General features: G+C 34.4%; 2 protein-coding genes across 3 annotated transcripts; one reads left to right on the top strand and one right to left on the bottom strand.

Annotated features, from left to right (window-relative positions):
* Positions 1-92: 92 nt before the first annotated feature.
* LOC111044334 (iron-sulfur cluster assembly 1 homolog, mitochondrial) lies at positions 93-10631 on the bottom strand. Its single transcript, XM_039430259.1, is given in 5 exon segments — positions 93-491; positions 3592-3697; positions 4933-4964; positions 9434-9452; positions 10047-10631. Coding segments are annotated over 5 exon segments (390 nt in total). The 5' UTR covers positions 10131-10631; the 3' UTR covers positions 93-342.
* Positions 10632-10648: 17 nt separating this feature from the next.
* LOC111044335 (mediator of RNA polymerase II transcription subunit 26) lies at positions 10649-23250 on the top strand. Of its 2 annotated transcripts, none has more exons than XM_022329449.2 (3): positions 10649-10934; positions 12525-12599; positions 16073-23250. In XM_022329449.2, exons 1-3 carry the CDS (start codon positions 10800-10802, stop codon positions 17357-17359), a joined length of 1497 nt encoding a protein of 498 aa, XP_022185141.2. In that variant the 5' UTR covers positions 10649-10799; the 3' UTR covers positions 17360-23250. The 2 variants fall into 2 exon arrangements, with proteins under 2 accessions (XP_022185141.2, XP_039286192.1); XM_039430258.1 differs by lacking the exon at positions 10649-10934 and adding an exon at positions 10986-11449.
* The last annotated feature ends 571 nt before the right edge of the window (positions 23251-23821 follow it).

Raw genomic sequence — 23821 nt, forward strand, 5'->3', positions numbered from 1 at the left:
GATTTTTCAAATAATCTAATTTGATTTAACATCATTTTATTGATGAAAGCTGTGGGAAGAGGATGGATCTACTTCACGAGGAAACAAATCAATCACATTGAAAATTAATTTATTCCATGTAACAACAAAAATAAATAACTATCGACATTTACAACTATACAACAATAATTTACAACCTCCAATGTCCTCTAACTTCATTGAGACGAAAATTTAAAGATTGAAAACTCCAAAGGAGAAAATGAATTGAATCTTTCTAGTATAATACAATGGTAGCCCTAAATATTAACATCGTCTATATGAGTCTAAATATTATTATATCACGCATAAATCATCACAATTTGTCTAGACTGAAAAGCTTTCGCCGCAGCCGCAAGTACCTTTTATGTTGGGATTGTTGAAGACAAACTCCGATGATAATTTGTTTTCTACGTAGTCCATTTCGGTTCCCAACAGAGATAACTGAGCTTTTGCATCTATTATGACGCGCACTCCTGGAAAAAAATAGAAATATACTAATAAAATAGGGAACGAACACAAAAACCAAACATAATGATGCATATAATTGAATAACAGTACTACACAATGTAGTGAATAAGTGGTGTATTGATTTCAATGTGAATATTTATGGTGATTGATGCAGGTAAGATTTTTATTTTGCAAATGATGTATGTTGACGATAAATGGAATGAATGGCTGATTCTGTACAAGTCTGTTGATGTGAATTAGCTTTTACTTCACCAGCTGGCTGGTGAGTTTGGGTAGAGGTCAGGTCAAGCAGATGATTGCCCTGATAACTGGACATGGCCACTTCAGGAAACATCTCCACACAATTGGACTCAGAAATGAAAGTCAGATGTGTAGGCTTTGTAATCAGTCTGAAGAGACTGCCAAGCATATCATACTGGATTGCAAAAGACTAGGGGCTAGGAGAAGGGTTCTGTTTTCTGTAAGCAACCAGGTGATGAATGGGATGTTAGTATAGGGAAAAAACTCCTGGACCTTGTAAAGGAGACTGGCTTGCCCATCTAACACATACTTGGGACACACAATAAGCTTCGGTTGACGTGTGAGGTTCTTGAACCTTTGGATCCTTGAATCTCTCCCTTCAAAAACATAACATAACATAGCCTTCAATAAAGGCTTTTTATTGAATATGAATTACTACTATGTATAGGAATTACTAAAACAAAATAAGTGAAAAATTATAGAAGTTTGGGAAAAAGCTTCCTAAATTCAGAAAACTCCACATCTACATGAGCCTAATACTATAATAAATTGACATTACAAGATCTAAGGTAGCATTTTAACACCATTGGCGAGCTGGTAAAAAGGAAAGCAATGAAGTACCGTTACCAAAAAAGCTCTGTATCGAACTGCCTTATGCTCTAATGCACGCAAAACGAATTCAGCAAGGGCAAATTCGTGCACAGCGTTCTAGTCACTATTAGCATTCAAAAAATTGCTTTTTTTGCAATTGAACTTCTGATGCCGCACCTACATGTTGGCCCAGCCTGATAATTCAACGTAGGTAAATGAAGGCCAGCGTTGTCAAACCACCCATTTACACATTGGCGCTGGCCGACATTGGCTTTCGTTGGGTCAGCATGTAGATACGGCATCAATAAGATACAAAGGAATCTATCGATTAAAAAGATAAATCAATAAGAATGTAAAGATGCAATGCACTGGATACGAGTGAGATTTTTGCATTAGCTTGGTTTTTATCAGCTGATGCCAAGCTTTTTATATCTGTATCTTACCGTTTCTGTAAAAATACAGATATAGTCAGCTGATTAAAAGTGAATTGCTCATGTTCGCGGCGCGTATATCTGTACGCACCTTAATATTCCATTTTTACTTTCCTTGCCCTATTACCAAAGGAAAGGAAAGTATTGCTTTCCGAAAAAATTAAGGTACCCAAATTTCTAAATTTCTATACGTTTCAAGGTCCCCTGAGTCCAAAAAAGTGGTTTTTGGGTAATGGTCTGTATGTGTGGGTGTATGTGTGGGTGTATGTGTGTGTGTGTTTGTGTATATGAGTATATGTATGTCTGTGTACACGATATCTCATCTGCCAATTAATGGAATGATTTGAAATTTAGAACTTGAGGTCCTTGCACTATAAGGATCCGACACGAACAATTTCGATCAAATGCAATTCTAGATGGCGGCTAGAATGACAAGAAAGGGGGTTTTTCCGGTTTTCTCAAAAACGGCTCCAACGATTTTGATCAAATTTATACCAAAAATAGTCATTGAGAGGTTCTATCAACTGCCGCAAGTCCCATATCCGTAAAAATTTCAGGAGCATCGCCCCATCTATGCAAAGTTTGATTTTAGATTTCCAATTATCGCGCTTCAGATTCCATTTAGACGAAAAATTCCATGTGGAAAAGATTGAGCATGAAAATCTCTACAATTTATGTTAGAGATGTAATATGTTCACCTAATATTAAAAATAAACTCGAAATTCGAGAAAATGTGATTATTCAAATCAAATACAAACTTAATGAGAGAGGCAACTGTTGATTCCAATGTACCTAGAATGTATTCTAGGTACCTTGCATTGAACCATTCTGAAGATAGCAGAATATTGATCTATTCAGCTGATTGATTGAAATTATAATGGAAATTTTCATAACAGCATGGAATGTTGTGTGGGTGCACCACACCAGATTTTTATGACTTGATATAACCTGACCTGACACTAGTATGACCAGGACCTCATATCAATTGATAAGAAATTCAAAAGCAGTATCATGTATTGCAATAATGTAAAATTCATCTACAAATACGGCATCAATAAGATACAAAGAAATCTATCGATTGAAAAGATAAATCAATAAGAATGTAAAGATGCAATGAATTAGAATAAAGAACAATTATGATCAAATGCAATTCTAGATGGCGGCTAGAATGACAAGAAAGGGGGTTTTCCCGGTTTTCTCAAAAACGGCTCCAACGATTTTGATCAAATTTATACCAAAAATAGTCATTGAGAGGTTCTATCAACTGCCACAAGTCCCATATCTGTAAAAATTTCAGGAGCATCGCCCCATCTATGCAAAGTTTGATTTTAGATTTCCAATTATCGCGCTTCAGATTCCATTTAAACGAAAAATTCCAAGTGGAAAAGATTGAGCATGAAAATCTCTACAATTTATGTCTAGTAATATGTTCACCTAATATTAAAAATAAACTCGAAATTCGAGAAAATGTGATTATTCAAATCAAATACAAACTTAATGAGAGAGGCAACTGTTGATTCCAATGTACCTAGAATGTATTCTAGGTACCTTGCATTGAACCATTCTGAAGATAGCAGAATATTGATCTATTCAGCTGATTGATTGAAATTATAATATAAATTTTCATAACAGCATGGAATGTTGTGTGAGTGCACCACACCAGATTTTTATGACTTGATATAACCTGACCTGACACTAGTATGACCAGGACCTCATATCAATTGATAAGAAATTCAAGAGCAGTATCATGTATTGCAATAATGTAAAATTCATCTACAAATACAGCCTCAGTACAAGTTAAATAGAAATAAAATTATTGCGAATTGTTTTTAGACTTTCTTACCGTCTTGAACAACTTCTTCGTCAAACTTTCCTTTCTCGGTGGCATAATCCAGAGTATAACTAAGTCCATTACAGCCGCGCTGCCGAACCCCTACTTTCAAGCCGATCTGAAAAATTATTGCAAATTTAATAATAAATTGAAAAAATAATACTTAATTATATTCTATTATTCCTTTATAAACAAAGATTTATCATGCATACTATTTTTGACAGTAATATTTGTGAGATGTAGCAATTCCCAAGTTTAACTTTATGCAGGGTATGATATTATCTCAATTAGCAGTTCTAAGAAGATTGAAAGAGTTATTTCCTTTGATAAAAATCTCTTATTCTGGCTTAGTGACAATCTTAAAATGGCAATCATGAAATGAGTTATATCTTATAATTATGATAACATGAATATCCATGTTATTAAAACGTTTATTATCCATGTTATTAAAACGTTTCTAGTTTTGACTAAGGACAATCATGAACATGTTCGTACTGACTGTTTGAATAAAAGTGTTAGAGAACTGACTGAATACTATGATGGACATAAGAAAAATAGTGAAAAGGAAAGTTCTATTGTTAAAATTGATTTAGTTGATCAGGACAATAATAGTAATAGTAGTGACATAACCTATATGAATGATCAGGTGAATGATAAAAATAAAGCTGATGGTTCTGAATCACAACTTAACTTTGTAAATCATCGTGACAATTTGGTTGAAGATATTTCAGCCAATGATACTTTGGACAATAATAATCAATGGAAGCAAGTAGTCAGTAGAAAAAGACGTGACAAAAAATCACATCCTATTGCAGGTAGGACTCATCAGGTACAAGTATCGGTTAACAGGTTTCAAAATAAGGACTCACGTTTTTCAAATAAATCTGACCCTGCTAATAATGAGAAGAAAGTTTATCATCATGGACCTGGCAAGAATAATAGGACCAACTCTATTGATTCGCAGAAAGGAACAAATACTAACCTTGACAGCAATGTTACCTATAATAATGCTCAAGCCAATCCTGTAGCTGGAGACAAGGGTATTTGGGAAGGAAAGTCATCCATGGAGCTATGGAAACAGGTGATGGTGTAACTTTAAAAATAGCTAAAAAGATGTTCTGGTTGTTTCTCTCAGGACTTGACTCTTCAGTTAAGACGGAATATTTTGATGATTATTGATCATCTACAAAACTTGAAGCAGTCAACTAATTACATCTGTGAGAAAATTAGCTCCAAATACAACACCTACAGTTCATTCAAAATGGGAGTACCTTTTGAAATAGCAAATGAACTAATGCATCCAAATCTATGGCCCCAGGGATGTATTGTGGGTAAGTTTAGAGCTGCGAGGACAAAATCTAGTATAACTAGTAATTTTTTAAGGCCTACTCTGGAACAGAAATCTCTGACTTAGAGTCTTCTGTATCTAATGATACTATTACATTAGACAACAACTTTGATGTGATTAAATTGATTCATATGAACATGCAGTGCTTGCGAAATAAGAATACTGAACTTGAAGTGGTGTGTCAAACTGAAAACACTGACTTCATCTGTATGTGTGAGGATTGGTTACATGCTGATGAAATAGCCATGCATGCACCTGACGGTTATATGGTTGGTTCTTTTTTTTGCCGGTCTGCTTTTAAAAATGGAGGATCCTGTATAATAATAAAGAATTAACTCAAGTTTAAAGAGCTTCAGATTGAACAATACTGCTCTGAAAACTCTGTAAAGCAAGTTCTGTTTTGTTGTGCGACTTGAACTTTATCCTTGTGTCGGTGTACAGGACATCCAGTGGAAGTTTAAATATCTTTATTGATAGTATTGAGAAGATTCTTCACAATCTAAGTGGATATAATGTTCAAATTTTCATTTCCACTGATCTCAATATTGACCTAGGAATGAATGATTCAAAATTACAATATATTCTAACTCTGCTTAGGTCTTACAATTTATATTTATCTATACTTTCTCCTACCAGAGGAACATATGATTATATTTTACACATCTTTTATACATCTTGATTATATTTTTACGGGTTACAACCAGTCATTCTACAATATTGATGTTAAGGATCTCTGCATTGCTGATCATCAATCACTTGTAATGGAAATTATGGTGCTTAAGAAGGATAAAGTATGTGAGGATCAAAGTACTGCTGCTGTGAGACAATATAGTCAAAATAACTACAATTCTTTCTACAGAGATTTTTATAACTGATTGGACATCTATTGTAGCTGGTTCTGGGTCATCTGTAGAATTTCATCTCTTCACCCACTACATCAAGAATAAAATTGAATTGTTTTCCTCTACAAAATAGACATAGAACTCCAGGTGAAAGAATTCAGTGGTTTACTGAGGAACTAAGGTCAATCAAGGATCGTGTCCTGCTTCATTACAATCTTTATAGAGTTACTGGTTCTCCACATGCAAAGCAAGCATATCCCTTAATAAGATATATAAGTCAAAAATTATTGAGGCTAAAAAATCTTCATTTGGGCAACTTATTGCTAAATCCTCTAATAAATTTAGAACAGTATGGTAACTTGTCAGACAGGAAACAAGAACAAACAAGAGTAATAAAGTAGATATTGATCCAAATGATCTGAATAACTTTTTTACAGACTCAGAGGCAGCAATAGCTGGAAATGCATTACATCCTAATGATGTTCCAGACGCTGGTGTTCAGGTTGCGTGTCAATTTGAATGGTGCAATGTAAGTGAGAATGACGTTATAAGGGGTGTGACTGCATTATCAAATTCTAAAAGTACTGATGTTTATGGTGTCTCCAATTTTTTTTTCTCAAAAAAGTCATTCAGTCTATTGTTGAACCACTTACAACATTATTTAACCAATGTATAAATGAAGGTCAATGCCCAGATTGTCTGAAAATATCAAAAATAATTCCAGTACACAAAAAAGGTGATAAATTCTCAGTTGAGAACTTAAGACCTATCAGTATAGTTCCTATATTTCCGAAACTTTTCGAGTACATTTTGTTTCTTCAGCTGGTTGTCTATTTTGAATCTAATAACTTGTTGTCTAATAGTCAATATGGATTTCGAAGAGGAAGAACAACAACTATGGCTATTGAAGATATTGTAAAATGTATATTGTCATCTTTTGAGAATAAGGAATACATCCAGTTAACACTGTGTGATCTTACAAAGGCGTTTGACTGTGTATCACATTGTGTCTTGCTAGCCAAACTCAAGAGATATGGAATTAAGGATGAATCACTGAAGCTGCTGGAATCTTATCTTAGGGGGAGACAACAGTATGTAAGCTGCAACAACAAAACATCCAGCACCAGAGCGGTTGAGTTTGATGTATCCCAAGGATCTGTCTTAGGACCATTTCTGTTTCTCTGCATGATAAATGACCTGTCTGCAAATGTTCCTTGTCGAACTGTACTCTACGCAGATGACAAAACTCTTGTCTCAAGCCATGCGGATCTTCACATGCTGCAACAGATTGAGGCTGAAGCTTTCAGTATGGAGGCTGATTGGTTTGCTGCAAATGGGCTGCTGATAAATGCTGAAAAAACTCAAAGGATTGTCTGTGGTCTTAGAGGTGGTATTAGAAATGATGCATCTGCAGTGAAGCTTCTTGGCATTAATTTGGACTCCAAATTGGATTCGCAGGTACATGTGAGTAGCGTCTGTACTAAGCTGTCTAGAGTGATTTATTCTCTAAGAAGATTAAGAAATACAATGTCATTGGATAAACTGAGAACTGTTTACTTGGCCTTGTTCCAATGTCATATAGAATATGGTTTAAAATTATGGGACATGCTCCCTCAGTAAATGACATACTCTAGTGCCAAAAGCGAGCCATAAGAGCTATGCTGGTTAAGCCTCCCAGGAAAACATGTCGTCCTTTATTTGTTGAGTTGAAACTGTTAACTGTGCATAGTCTTTATATTTTATCAGTTTTAATAAATGTCAAGAGAAGTCTGTTACAACATAATGAAAGAGGTTCACTTCACAGGTTTAATGTTAGCACCAGTCATGATATTAATGTTCCTAGATGCAGACTTAGAAAGACTCAGGACCACTGGCTTTCTTGTGGTATAAAATTTTTCAACAAACTACCTCTTGATTTACGAGATGCTCCATTAAATGTGTTCAAGATCAAATTGCATCAATGGTTTTGAAAGAAACCATTTTATTAAATAAATGAATTTTTGACCGAGCGAAGTGAGGTCTAAGATTCAAGTCGACGGTTTGGCATTTCTCTTAATGTTTAAATGTTTATATGTTGCGTATTTACGGCGAAACGCGGTAATAGATTTTCATGAAATTTGACAGGTATGTTCCTTTTTAAATTGCGCGTCGACGTATATACAAGGTTTTTTGAAATTTTGCATTTCAAGGTTATTATATAAGGAAAAAGGAGCCTCCTTCATACGCTAATATTAGAGTAGAAACAGACTATAGAATTATTCATCATAAATCAGCTGTCTAGTGGACTATAATACTACCCGTTCAAAAACATCGAACATCTTGAAAATGTATCTTTCCAAGAACGTTAGTAGACAGTTGACTATATACTACCCATTCAAAAATATCGAACATCTTGAAAATGTATCTTTCCATCAACGTTGTAGACAGTTGCAGCCAGACCTGATAACAGCGCTCACACTCACATTCCGTGACGACAAGTCACTGCACGATAGGACAGAAAGCTCTATGTTTCTTTAGGATTTTTTCTAGACATTTTAAATTGATAAATTATTTATTAATTTTTGAGAAAACATAACAACAGGTCAATGTAACTTACTGAGTGCGAGGTTTACTGTTCACAGAACTACTAGTTATCTGGAGGCTGTGATATTGATGTATAGATTATTTATGTTTTATGCTATGTTTCTGTGATTTGACCTACCTGACTGTGATTGATTCTTGTTTAATCTCCATTTGACCTGACTGTGATATAAATGTTGTCATTTGGTATTGTTTTGATCATTATTAGATATGTTGTTGTTTTTTTCTGTTATAATTAATTTAATTATGATCTGGATTGACTCAGCAGTGGAACAAATAAGCTGTGATAGGATTTTTATATTGAATGGACTATTTTGACATGGAACTTATATTGATATTGGATTGACTATAAATTACTGTATGACGAAACTCTATGTTTGTAAAAGCTCTTGAGTTAATAAAACATTATTATTATTATTATTATATTCATGTCATATGATAACATGTAGGTTAACATATCTTATCTTATATGATAACATGAATTTTGTATTCTTGTAATCTTATCACTTATCTTATACCATCTTCTTATTGTTAACCATTGAAATCAAATGTTTGATTGTAAATGATAATTTAATGAGAATAGAATAGAAAATAGTCTCTATTAGAAACAAATTTTGTAAGAACTAGGACCACAATTATTAACAATGGCCGTTTATACACACACCAATTTCTTGTCGACACGACATTCAGAATTTCTCCGATTGTTTGATTGGAGTCAAGGTTAGTACCTTCAATACCTTCTGCTTCATCCATTACCAAACTTGTGGAACCGATGGTGTCATAAAATTGAATTTCAATACACGTAATTACACATACAACTATTCGGATGATGATGATAATAATAATTATTATTATTATTAACTATTCAGATGATAGATCTAAACAATGACCACTTTTAATAAAAATTCAAATCATCACTCATAAATTCATTCAAATGTTAATATGCATTGCACAACGCAGCTTCCTAACGGTTCTCTTGAAGGCAGCATCTTCCAATGCTACACACCAGGAGGCAGTTTGTTAAAGAATTTTAGGGTAGAAATTCTATAATCTCCTGCGATCGGTGGAGGCGTCTCCTGGGGACAACCAACAGCTCACGGTGCCTGGTGTTGCGGTAGTCAATGTCACTATCGGCAGCCAAAGTATTCTTTATCCTCTTGACAGACACCAAGCACAGGATGTAATTGCTGATGACCGTCAGTACATCAAGGCGAGCAAAGATGCGCTTGCAGTGGGCAACATACCTGTGGGAAAGGCTGCCTGTTATGGTCCTCACAACCCCCTTTTGCAGCCTCAGGACATCCTCTGTCTTGTCAATGTCTTTTATATACAGGTTTATTGATGTAATTTTAACTGTTTGTATTTCAATTGTATTTTATTAAGCAAGTAGATTTAGGGTACTATGTAGCCTATTTCCAGTGATTGCATCATAGTGTTGACATAATTTTATCAATAAATTGTGCAATTTAGCAATTTAAATTTTTCAACAATTATTATCAACTAACTTTTGACTAAGACATAAGACATGCAATATGTTTCAAAAATGCAAAAAATCATAATGTAAATTATTATTGCTATGACCTCTGGCTCTGTACAATCATTACCCATACGCCATAAATCAAATTCGAACTTGGCAGCGAAGAAGCAATGGGTAGAAAGATAAAAAAATGTTTATAGAAGCTTTTAATGTTACTTACCAAAACCAGTGCTGCTCTTGAAGGTATTAAACGTCTGTTTTTTACTGCACGAACTGTTGCAGAAGCTAAAACTCGTCCAGCCATAATATACCTTACCTAACCTAAAAATACCTACAATAATCAATCAAAATTTGTTTTTTCCATTAAAACAAAAATTTTTGGCGAATAGAAACTTGAAATAACAGGTGTATCATATTTTTTGTATTACTAATTGCAATTGGCAATATTTAAAATTATCACTGTTATCTAGGTTAGGGTTCACGTTACGAAATTTATGACCAGACCAGACACAAAACAAAAACAGATCCAAAGAGATTTCAATTTTTACAAGAGTGTGATCAATCACTGCAAAATTTTGGTTGAAAAACTCATTTTCACAAGGAAATTTGTAAAAAAGTATAATTATCAGAGTATCGGAATTGATAATTTCCGTTATATATCAAATAATGCCATTGTATGAATATTATAATTTTCTTATAATGCAAATATTCGGAGATGGAAAACAGAATAGAATCAGAAAAAAATCAAATTTCAAAATTAAAATTATTCATTAGATGAAAAATTATTGTAATTCATGAAATAATTATCCAAAGGCTTGAGTAATGACAATCAGCTGTTATCTCAAAAATCAATGTCTTTGTACGAAGATTGCCGAATGGCTTCGGGTTCGCGTGACGTCAGTCTCGTGACGTCTCGTAACAGGTCTGTGTGTCTATAATATCATTCTCCCAGAATTCCTTGCCTCAATAGTACATGTCCGCCATAAGTGCAGTGTGGCTGTATGTTGGTTGGGGAGCTGTTCACTTCGAGACCAATTACGGCCTCATGCAGCATTCTCCTTTCGAGATCAAGGAAAAGTTACTGAAGGCTCTCGACAAGGAATACAATGTAAGGTGTTAATACCATCTAACTTCATTTTGGGGGATAATTTATGAAATATACCAGTGTCAAAGGCGTAGAAATGCACTGCAAGTGGCGTGTTTGTGTGTTCCTACGGAGCATTTTGAGTCGTAATATTAGCCAAAGTATGCACCAGAATAAACGAATTTCCTTGGAAATATCACCTACCCCATGTAATTAGTCACTGTGTTTCTAGGAATCTGTTGAATCCATGTGCTAACGCGATATTTTACTTGTGAAAATTGTGGTTACAGAGCTGTAGAAAGTGCTGTCTTTACTCGTTGCCCACCTCACAGGCTATACGCGACAGTGCGCTTGCGCGTTGGCCCTATGAATAGTTCCGGTCGACTGTCGACTTGTGAAATAGCCCTAGGCTGATATAACCTTAAAACATATTTTGACGTAATAATGCATATTTTACTCTTATATCCAATTAATTGATGTTGACATGTTTTTCTCTATTTTGAAAGTACTGTACTACAGTCTAGAAAAAAATATAAAAGGTTAAGTATGAATATTATAGGTGGGGTCACCACGTTACGCGTAACGTCCAAGCTTATTGCAATTACTGGGCAATTTTAAACTGCAATAGTTTACACACGTTTTGTAACATATTTAAACATGTCAAATTTTAATTTTATTTTTTCCAATATAAGATATCCAATTTGACACCTTAGGCCAACTAGCCTACTAAAACAAATTTTTGTATAGATTGTTAACTTGATACTAATTGAATTACAATCAATTCATTACATCATTAAAGTTTTTAAACTCATTTGATTGCTTTTATTGTAATGCAAGCCCAATAATATTGAATATTGATAATAAAAACTCTCAATATTACCCTAAGACTAGTAGGAATTCGTATAAGATAGGTACCGTACCTAGCCTACCAATATTGCAATAATAAAAAAATCAAAAACACTGTAGCCTACGGTAATTAAGAGAGTTTCTAAAATGTTCATTATTTACTTTTTATTCTTTCAGGCTACTGAATTTTACTAGCCAACCTAACTTTTCCTAAGTTTATTTTAATGTTATCAAGAATGGTGTTGCATATTAACGATTTTATTGTAAAAGACCGCGATTTGCTTGAACTCTTGGCGATTCACTGTTGGTCTAATGTAATACGAGTCTAAGTTGAACTTAGACTTGCATTATAAAATAAATATTCTAGCATAGACGAATTCCTGGCTGCCCTCTATGCGGAGGTGCATAGATTCAGGATCTTGTGAATAATTATCAGTACCTGAAAGTATCATGATCTCAATAATATGCTATCTCCTATGCAGTTTATAAATTGCTTTATAATTATGTCATTTATTTTAGCATTGTATAATCATTAATAGAAATGAAAAAATCAATACTCGGCAGGACAGATTATCTACCATGGATTCTCAATTATTGTTGAGCTAACCAATTCTGGTAGTAGATAATCCAAAGTTGCAGTTATTTTGTGCAAAATATAATTAGCATGATTTTTAAAAGAAATTCAAGCTAATATAATAAGGATGATTTGCATATCTTTATCAAGGATAATTTTGACCTGATTTGACAACACATTGATTGATTTTGAAGGTTGTGGACATGGCCGCCGTTGTTGAAATCGTGTCCATTCTGGAGAGAACGGCAATCACAAAGGAGGCTCTTGAGGTGAATAATATCAACTTTCTAAGTTATCTTACCATATGGTACTGAAGTTGCCTAATACAGAAAATCTATTATTATCCTTATAACAGGGCTAAAACAAAAGTATGAAATAGGCTACTTCTTGAAAAAAGAAAACAAAATATTTTTGAACGTTTGAAAAGTTCTAGTCTATATTTGTAAGAAATAATATCTTAAACAGTTTAGCCTTATGTATTATTTGAAAAGTTGTTTTGACATTAAGAGTTAGGCCTACTCTTGTGTTGATTGATAATCATGAAGAAGAGATAGCTGTTAAAATCAACCATCAGCGCAATATAAATTGTGAAGCTCCAGAGTTTCTTCAGCTGAAATCCACTCATATCTTCCACAATCTAGCTTTCAGTCATTCAAAGGAGACGATAAACCTACTTTCGGATAGGCTGTTACAACCCATTCAGATCTTACCTCAATGTGAAAAACATTTGGTATTGAGTTGCTGATATGATTGTCATGAATGATACGGTGTTTGCAACACTTCAAATCCTCTGCATACTTCTGGGCTATAAAAACTGAGATTTTCGCAACCAATCTTCTCAACCAAGCCTTTTTGCGAAACTCAAATCACTTTATGCTTACCAACAAGTGAGATAGAACGGGTTCAAAAAGGGGATCATTTTCGAAATTTAGGTAATTTTTATGTCTTCTCCTTTGAAATTTGAATAACGGCCATATTTTTTAAATTTTAAGTCTTCTATGTTTAATATCTGACTAATAGGCCTTATTGTAATTAGCCTATTATGAATTGTTCCATTAATAAATTTCACTTCATGGCTGCATTTCGATTTAAAGTAAATACTTGTACAGTCATTTGTTTGGATAACGAATTTCTCGGGTGTATTTCCCAGGTGCTCGATTAGCACAGGTGTTCGATTATCCCAGGTCGGGCTTTCCCGATTACTTAAACCAGGACCTGTTATAATCGAATTACTTGGTTAATCGAAGCATTCCGTCTCAATTAACCCAATAGTTCGATTATACCATGTCTTCTAAGCGATACCTGGTCTAATCGAGACACAGGACCTGTTATAATCGAGACAGGACCTGGTATAATCGAGACAGGACATGGTATAATCAAGACAGGACCTGGTATAATCGAGACAGGACCTGGTATGATCGAGACGTGGGCTAAACGAGACGGAATGTTTCGATTAGCCCAGTAGTTCGATTATACCAGGTGTCATATATACTGTAATGGAAGAAGCACGAGCTGTTATAAATAAAGTACAGTCGGTAGCTTCGCTACCATAAAAACTCCTCGACTAATCGGAATATAAGTCGGGAGTCCATGTCTCGATTAGACCAGATCCTGTGCCTCGATTAGACCAGGTTTCGTTTATACCACCTGGTACAATCGAACTACTGTGTTAATCGAAGCATTCCATCTCGATAAACCCAGTAGTTCGATTGTACCAGGTTTTCAGCTTCATTGTAGAATAGGACCTGGTATAATCGAACTTGGTCTAATCGAGACACTCCCAATCGCTTCAATAATTGGAATTAGCTTGGCTTGCTGCTAATACTACAACATGAATAATGACTCATTCAATGTCCTCTTTATAGACAACTGAGTCATCTGATAAGCATTCGATTGTATCAGTTGTTTCAAAACATTTGCTATGTTGCTAGAATTCACGGAATGCAATAAGTCAGACAGATAATGCGTTATCAATACATGATAAACTGGGTTCGAAGCCATCCTAGCTTATGGACGTTTCTTATCTGATATCATTCTTATCATTTCCTTATCTGATATCATTACCCAACTACAAGTGAGTACTTATGTAGGCCTACGTATTATTCAGCCAAAAACGATTATAATTATGATTCTGATTTATTATTCGGCAAGAGTGATCTTCACTCACAAAATTGAACGCAACCCATAAAATCAAAGCACCCCTTCTTTGTAAGTGTGATATTATTTCACTACCCCTACATCACATATTACAAAGCAGACAACAAACAACAGAATAACGTATAGTTATTCAGTTTGAACATCAAACAATTATTGTTGAACTTTCTTACATGCCACCAACATTGATTCAGTTAGAAATGTACACTGATGAAATATCAAACATACTGTGTGCCACTTTGCTAGGTTTATAAATACAAGGACCGGCATATAATTCGGACGATTTTTTAGTAATTTTTATTTATTTATTTGTTTGAACTACTGTCATTAAAAAGGCGGGAATGTTGTACATCGACAGGTCTATTCTTGCCATTTAAGTAGCCAGTATGTCGTGGTTAAGTGAACATCAAGCGATTGTGATTGAAGCTTATTTTAAAATAAATGACTCAGCTATTCTAACACAGCGTTTATGACTCACACATTTCAATACTTTAAATCGATACGCGCCTTTTCCCAGTAGGGACGAGGACAGTATACGATCTTGTTGTGGGTAAAGAATTCCAGAAACACGTTGTTCGCTTTAAAAACCAAACCAACAGGATGAAAACGAACCGTGAGGACGCCTGAAAAAAGCCTGAGTAGCTGTTACACGGTCTCCACGACGTTCAGCAGCGAAACATGCTGTTGCACTAGCCATTTCTGATCGAAGTGTACGATGTACTTCATTTTTACCTAAAATTCCATCCGTATAAGATATGTTAGTGCAACAAATAATTGCAAATTATTGGGCACATTGCAAAGCCGCTTGCGAGATCAATCTCGAAAATGTCCACCAGGATGTCGTAATTATTTCAAGTGACGAGGAACATTTTCATTTTACGGGATTTGTGAATAAACAAAATTACCATTATTGAGCAGCCACAGAACTAGAGGAAGTCATTCAACGAGCAAATTTTAGAATTAGGTTAAGTGAGTGTGTAAAGTAACGGAAATCATTTGGATGACATAATCTTCAAATAAAAAACTTTGTGATTAATCTATGTAATTCACTATAAATTGCAAAATTTGATCTTTAATTTTATATATTATATGATTTAATTGTACGAAACACAATTTAGTTATCATCCCTCAAAAATTGTCAGGTTTTTATGCTAGGCCCTGTATTTACTGTTAATCCTTTGTGGAAAAATACTACCTCTCGGCTCAACGTATGTCTTTACGTTTAATCACTGTTTAATTTAGGGGTGTGATCATATTGAATGCGGATACTGTATGTTAAAGTGCACGTCGAATAATGCATGAGCCGGAAAATAAAATCTGGAATGTGTCATGAAACACTTAGTGACTTGCATTTAGCTGCTCACACTGAACGCAACTAGCAAGTACACGGGATCAGTGTGAGTGTTCCTATTGCTCTTTCAGGATTTTGTTTCTCATCTGCATGCTTGCTCATGCATAACCAAGCTTGCACTTGCTAATATATCCAATGTGATCACACACTGATAAATAGTAGGTCTATTTACCTCATTATGTCATTCATTTTGAAGAGAATTGAATTATTATTGAAGTGATGTTCCTTTGTCGGCAGACCACAAGACTGGGAAGATACATTAACGAGCTTAGACGAAAAACCAGCAATGATTCGCTGGCCAGGCGCGCAAAGGACCTGGTTCGCCGCTGGCGTGACATGATCCTGCCTGCCAGCACAGAGCCACCTCCACCGCCACCTGTGGCCCAGAACGGCGCCTCGGCCACCAGTCGCCAGCCACCGACACCGGTGGCCAGCCACCTGTCGCCAGCCAGCAGTAACACCAGTCCCGTGCTGCTGCAGCAGGTGACCACCGAGACAGCTGTGCCGCGCACTCACGCCTCCAACAAGCGGCTGCGGAAAGAGGATACCGCACCCCCCACGCCCGCCAAAAAGCCCAAACTCAATGGCGCCTCCCTCCCTGTGCCTACCGTGCCCCCACCACAGCCCTCACCTCACGACCAGTGCACTGAAATTGTAACAATCGATGATGACGATGTTCAGCCCCCTCCACAATCAACAGACCCTGACTCAAAACTATCTTCATCCAAAACAAAGAAATCCCGCCAAAAGGATAAAAAGTCGTCAAATCTTACTTCTTCCTCATCATCGTCGTCGGAACGACGGCGTAGTAAAAGTGATAAAAAACGGTTAGGTGGAGATGATATTTTAAAAGAGAAAATCGCGTCAATAGCAAGAACGCCGCGTGTGAAAACGACTCAGGAACTGGTAGCAGACCTGCGGTCGCGTCGCAACAGTGAGACTGCGCTTGTAGATAGTGACAACGTTAAAGTGGCTGCAGCCAGTGTGTGTGATGAGCTAGTGTTGTCGCGCAACAAAACCGAACATTTAGAGAAGTTTTTGCGCTCCTCGCAGAAGCACGAGTCGGACGAAGACTGTGTGGTAGTTGTGGATCTAGTGGATGAAAGTGAGGGCACCAAGAAGAAGGGCGCAGATGTGAAGGAGCGATCAACCAAAGATCATAAACGATCGAAACAGTCGTCGACGGCCGTGCTGGAAAGCGAATCGACGAATCCCGAACGAACATTGCAGGATATCCTGAGTAGGCTGCCACCTCTCGATGTGGACAGCATAGTCTGGGACGAGAGTCCGCCTGTGTCGCCCCCTCCCCCGCGCCAAATCACCATCGAGGATGTCGATCGTCTGCACAACGAGAATGTGGAGAATCTGAATGGCAACTACGACCATGCACCTGTCGACATCGAGCCCAACTCAATGCCAACCCCTGCTAGCAATGCCAATTTTCGTCAATGGCACGAAACTGTGTCTAGGACTTCTTACAATGATGAATTATTGCACATACTGCCTTACGTTGTCATTGACTGATTACAGTGACAGCGTTATCGATGGCTTGTTTTCAATTCCAATATCACATTTGTAATCACTATCAACAGAATTCTTTTTTAGTTTGTCTGCTGTGTACAGTCCACACAAATCCCGGGAATCGTGTTTCAAAGCTGTTCCTTTCTCAGTGAAAAGATGCTTGATGTTTGTCTTGATTCCAAGACTTTATGCTCTTTCATACTCAAAAATAATGACAGATGATCAAATTTGTAACTTTCCGCGTGGATTTGTGGTAATGACTACAAGGTCACAAAAGTTATTCAGTAAACGATGTGATGTATAATTGATATCACTAGAGATAACCTGAAACTGCTTCTTTCGAAGGCGATTACAAATTTGGTGCTTGAATTCAGAACAAATGTCTCGACAACAGAAAATGTCGGGTTTTGTTATGTTTATGTTTGTTTGCTGCCAAAAAAATGTTGTTTACAGCTGGGGGAGATTGAGTTGAATTTGAATTCTAGAATAAACGGCAACACTTGAGTAGCGTCATAGCCACCTCTAATACAAGGCCCCGGCCTTAATGTATAATGTATTAGAGGTGGCTATGGTAGCGTTCATTATATTAATCGGGTGGATTATACAGTGGAAAATGATAGGCTACATAGGATTATAATGTAGTAACTGTCTCGCAAACGTTTTCTGTGTTATAATTTAGTAGCCAGGACAAGTTTGCTGTCTTGCGTGGCAAATTAGACAATTTTGCATCGCTTGGAGGCTGATTGCATTAGAGTATTTTCTAGCGAAGCTTTGTTCAAAATTTAAGAGTGATAATTTCTCTTACTTACTCCAATCTGAGCATAAAAGCAGTGACACATGCAGTGTTTAATGTACATCATTTTCTGTTGCGTTTTAATGAACTTTTTTTTACGCTCACATGCTGTGTAACATCAACCTCAATATCAGAATGTGCTCTAAAGCTGTGTAACCATTCTAAAAAAATCGTCTGTATGAACCAACTGGGCTATACTAATCACCCGATCTCTATAGTGGTCGCTACTGGGTACATTATCAACTAGTTCTTTGCTGCTAACGAGAATAAATAATGTTCCAGTGACATTTCCTGCATTAACAAAAATTAAACATTGTAATGTTCTAGTTCAAATTTAATTGTTGTCCTTAGTAATGAAAATTGTGCTAGAATGTCTAAAAGCTAGTGGAGAACAAGTCAATTCAAGTGCTACTATAATGTAATTAATTTTTATTATTATTTTTCGGGAATTGTATGATTTGTGTTTGATTATGTTTGTAGGGTGATTTATTTGGCAGATAATTATATTACTCTGGTGTCTTAGCTGCTTGAGACATTTTAGGTGCTGTAGGGGATTTACTTGGTTCATTTATTGTTAGAAACTTTTCCATTGGTTTTCTTTTTTATAAAGTGTTGTAATTTTGTTTTTAGTTGTATCAGAATATAATTTATAATAATTGTAATTTTAATCAGATCTCCCCTTTGGGAGGTTCACTATGTTTTCACGATATGGCTATACGACAACTTTAATTTAACGTCTCCTCACCACGAAAAGACCAGAAAATATTTTTATTTTACTATGATCAACTGTCAATTTCCATTTACGAACTCATATTAAGAGGGCCTTTATTATGGAATTATATTCTATTTTTAACCAAACATTGTCAAATTTTTAATGAAACGTTTTTATTTTTAATATTATTTTCATCTTCATTAGTTTCTTTATGTCTTGAGTTTGTAACTCGATTATTAACTTAATTGAAGATTTAAATTGAACTTGTTACTAGTAGGTTAACCTTGTTGATGTAATTTGTGTAAGTCAAGGATGATTTATATCATGCGAAATTGTAACTGAATTGTAATATGCACAATTGGATTTGATAAGACAACTATTTGAAAAAAAAAATTGTTGATACGTTTTTAATCGAACTCAAGCAGCTAAGAGCTACCAAATTTTTGAAAAAGTCTTAACTACAGCTTTTTCTCCCATGTTGATTGAGTTACCTAAGATGTAGTAATTGAGCAAACTAATTTCTTGTACGATTTATTTCGTCTGCTTGGATTATTGTGATCAGTATAATGGTCAATGCGTTGTAAATAATAAAAAATAGATTAAAACGGTATAGATACAATAAAATAAATTTGGAGAAAAAATAATGATGAAAATTTGATAATGAGCGTAGTTTGTGAATGGTGAGAATTAAACTGAGTGCCTTATGATGAGTAAATTCTTATTTTAATTGTTATTTATTTGAAACTTCCATCGGCGTTAAAAGTTTGAACTTGAATGTGCATGTGGAAATGTAAGTTTTTAGTAGTTCCTTTTCAAAATGTTTCTTTCTATTACAACTTTCCAATTTATTGTTTTCATTTCAATCGATCAAAAGCACTTCATTTCAATAAGGTAATGTTCATCATATTTTCAGATATTTGATATCTGATTTTTTATCTGGCCTACCGTTTGTAATAATGGGACTATAAACTTGAAAAATAGTGGCGATCTATACGGTAACTAATAAGATACTGTACATTCAAAATTCTTGTAATAACCGAACCTTTCCTCTCTCAAAACCATCTTTGATAATAATCAATAATAATATCATGTAAGCTACTAAGTTTCTTGAATAGAGAATTATAATGAATTCTTTCATTCAAGAGCCCCCATCTAACGTAAATGTTTAATGGATTTGGTTCAAACCTATGATAATCTATTAATGCAGCCCTACTTTGTGTCGACAGTTAAAGTAACTACATTAATGAAGCTGTTGAGTGATTGAATTTCTAAACGCGATTACATTTTTAAGATGGTCCTCAACTTGAGAAATGTTACTGATATAATTGAGAAATCCTTTATCACAAGTATCAGTGGATGATTTGATAATATTCTGCGACTTGTTTAATTTATTAATTTACTTTTGTGTATTTCCAAAATATTGCTTTAGTGTCAAGACTGAAAATTCGTCTTCCTAGACTCTTTGAATCAGTTGTCTGATTTTCATTCCAAAACTAATTTATTTTGTAGAAATTTATAAATAATCTAATGACACTGTAAAATAACTTAATTTCTGATGAGATCATTTCAATTCCTCTTGCAAATTTATGTTCCAAGTTACCACTCTCGGCTCATTATTAGTTTTTGGAAGAATGATGGTTCAATCTGAGTTAACCAAATTTATAGTTACTACAAAATTACTATAATTCCTATATTATCTTCCCAGTAATTGTGCGAAAATTTCTACCCAGAAGTTCCTATTGATTCATTTCGAATATCAAAACAATTTGAGTCACCTGTCCATTCAATTCTGGGCCTTGGCCGTTTTTTTAATCTAAAATGTTTCATAAATAGTAAAGTTCGAAATTCTAGAATTGGACAAAAATCTTGCCCAAATTAATCTTAAATTGAATTAACGGGAATTTTTTCCCGTTACTTACAATATATCACATTGATTTATCTTCAACATATCTTCAAAATTTCTCCATTATTAAATCCAACAGTTAAATTAATATGATGTATTTATGAATTGGCAAAGAAGACTTAGAATTTTTTCGATTATTCATGAAGTTTCTTTTAAAAATGTCAATTACATTTTTTCAATCTCTTTGATTGCCAATATTTTATTATTTTGATCACTAAATAAGTTGAATAATATATCATTTTCCATTTGATTTGTATAATACAAATAATTATAAAGCTGAGGATTACTCGTTCTCATTCTAGTAATTACCATTAACTTCTGTACTAACTTATTTGGCAAAGATTTTGGAACTTCTTTGTTTTATTTAATTAAAACTATGTGTTACAAATACGTTTTGTCTATTGATGGTACTACAGAATAATTTCAACTCTGTATTTTGTTTTATGTTAAGATATATTTTTATAAGGTGAATTTGATGTAACACTCTATTCTGTTTATTGCTTCATAATTTTATTATAGACATGAAATTTTTTGAAAAATTTAGTGTAAATGAAATTTGGAAGGATTTTTCATTTACAAGTGGTACTGTTATGTTAGTGAAATACAAGAATGAGTCTAGAAATGATTACCAAGACTGATTTCTAATAAATCTAGACGATTTGTTAATTTTCTAATGCAAACTAACGCGTGTTTTCTACTCGAAATTGAAAATTGTGCAGTTTTTGTGTGTATATACTCCATGAGAGGTACCTACCTTATTAGAGCTGTTTGATTTCCAAGGTGTTTTACAAAACATGACTCTTGAAAAATTACTATGGTTTTGGTAAGCTATAAATTTTCATATAGGTCTCAAATTGTTATAATCTTGATTATAGAAAGTTGAATGTCATTTGCTGGTAATTAAATTACGTGAAATCCACTTGAATATGTGCATTCCGAGATACTAACAATTATATTATTTATATTGTTGCTGTTGAAAAACATTTCAATCGACTTGATTGTAACAAAATGTATTCAAGATTTTGAACATCTTCTATTTCGAATTAGACACTATTATAAGCCACTAAGTTACAACATGATATTTTCAAGAACAAATCTTTTTGAAATTGAAACATACTCACCTGCCTATAATTATCTTCTGTAGTCTTTCTTCTCTTTACAGTACAATTGATGGGGGTTTAGAGCAAATAATTAATTTTTATCTTTTAAATCTTTTGGTTCAAAATTATTTAGAAATTTGAGCATTATCTAGTCAATAAGTTTCAAATTGTAGTTTTATGTGTAATATGAAATTAATGTCTTCAATTTTCTCAAACTATTTTCATCATATTTGAGTTGATATTAGAAAACATGGAATTATTCAATTGAAACTATAATGTAAAACACCTTGAATTTCAACTCGCAATAATTATTGGTCTTTAATCTTGTCAATTGAGTTCGGTTTCCTGTGTAACCTTGATCAGAACAAATTAAAATTCTCACTTGTATTATGATAAATTATCGTGCCTTCTTTGTTTTGGACTTGTCCAGATTGAGTTACTTTATTACCGTATCTTAGAGCATTTCTCAACCAGTGGTTCTTGGAGCATCTCTTGACATGAACTGAAATTTACTTATTTTACAGAATCAATTTTGATTTTAAAGGAATTTAGTTTTTATTGATGGGTTTTAAAAAAAATATTCTTTTCCATATTCCATTTTATGTGATTGGACAAATCTGCTTGATATACGAGTATCATTTCCAGGAGAGATATGGGTCACAAAAATTAAACCCCTTCAAAGTTGGGTCTCCAAAAAACGTAGATTGAGACTTATATATGTCTAGCTCCATATTTGTCCACCTCTAGTAGGTTACTTGTGACTGTGAAAGCACTCTAACAGTGTATCTTCGTTTGAATAACAAGCATTCACATCATAACTGCTGAAGTAGGCTACGGGAATTGACATAAAAGATGATTTGATAATTAAAAATACTAGATTTTTAATAATTATTTTTAACAGTTTCATATGTTTCTTACAGTCAAGTTTCACCCTTCTAATTTCAGGTTGAATCTGTTGTGTACTTTTATGCCGAAGTAAGCTTATTCAGGTATAGGCTAATTAAAACTAATAAGACCAGTTCCATGTGTAATAATTTATTTTCTGTTGAATTATTTTATTAGTTGCTCTTTTATTCCTTTCAATTATTAGTCTGTTCAAAATAATTAGTTTTGAAGAAGAGAAAACGAGAGGCCATGTTTTTATTAGTGCACTAAGTTGGTATTGATTAACCGTTGATATCACTATACGTTATTCACGTTTGTAATTGTATTATATTAAAGCATGATAAAATATGCTCACTATAGATTGTAAATACTGATGAAAATAATTGATGAGTTAATATATTTTATGATTTTGTTTCATTTTGTAATTTGTACATTTTGGAAAAGTCTCGTATTTACGTGACTGTAAAAGTGATATTGAAATATAGAGAAATTCTATAAGTAGAATGTGTTTTTCATTACAGTACTTGAAAATTATGAGGCTTAAATACTCAACCTTGAAAATTCCAACAGTCGAAATGGATAAGCACGTTTGAAGTTTGAATTGCTTCTTTCATCAAAAGGAGGAGCATTTTGTTTGTTGCTTTAAGGTGAAAACATAGTGTAGCTGAGAAAGGGATAAAAAATGAATGTAGGTAAAAGCGCCAGAACATTGTGATGCCTGGAGAGTCGCTGGCCTTTTTCAAGAGCCTGGTCAACCAGAGATCTGCTATCAGAATTCATTAGGAGGATATATAGATAATGGTATGGATCACATTGGATGCGTATATGACCAAGTGCACAGATGAGAAACAACATCTGGAAAGAGCGATTGGAACACGCGTCGTGTACGTTTGCGTTCAGTGTAAGCAGCCACAAAGTCATAACGTGTTTCAATGGCTCTTTTTGAGATATTTTTTCTCGGCTCCTGCATGATTTGACGTGCACATATTATTTAAATATGTGGTAATTCAAGAGGAAATTAACAAGCCAAAGTGTGATCAACTGTTTAGTTATGAAAAGCATTTATGGTGGA

Source organism: Nilaparvata lugens, chromosome 6 (genome assembly GCF_014356525.2).
Source record: "Nilaparvata lugens isolate BPH chromosome 6, ASM1435652v1, whole genome shotgun sequence".
Lineage (NCBI taxonomy): Eukaryota > Metazoa > Arthropoda > Insecta > Hemiptera > Delphacidae > Nilaparvata > Nilaparvata lugens.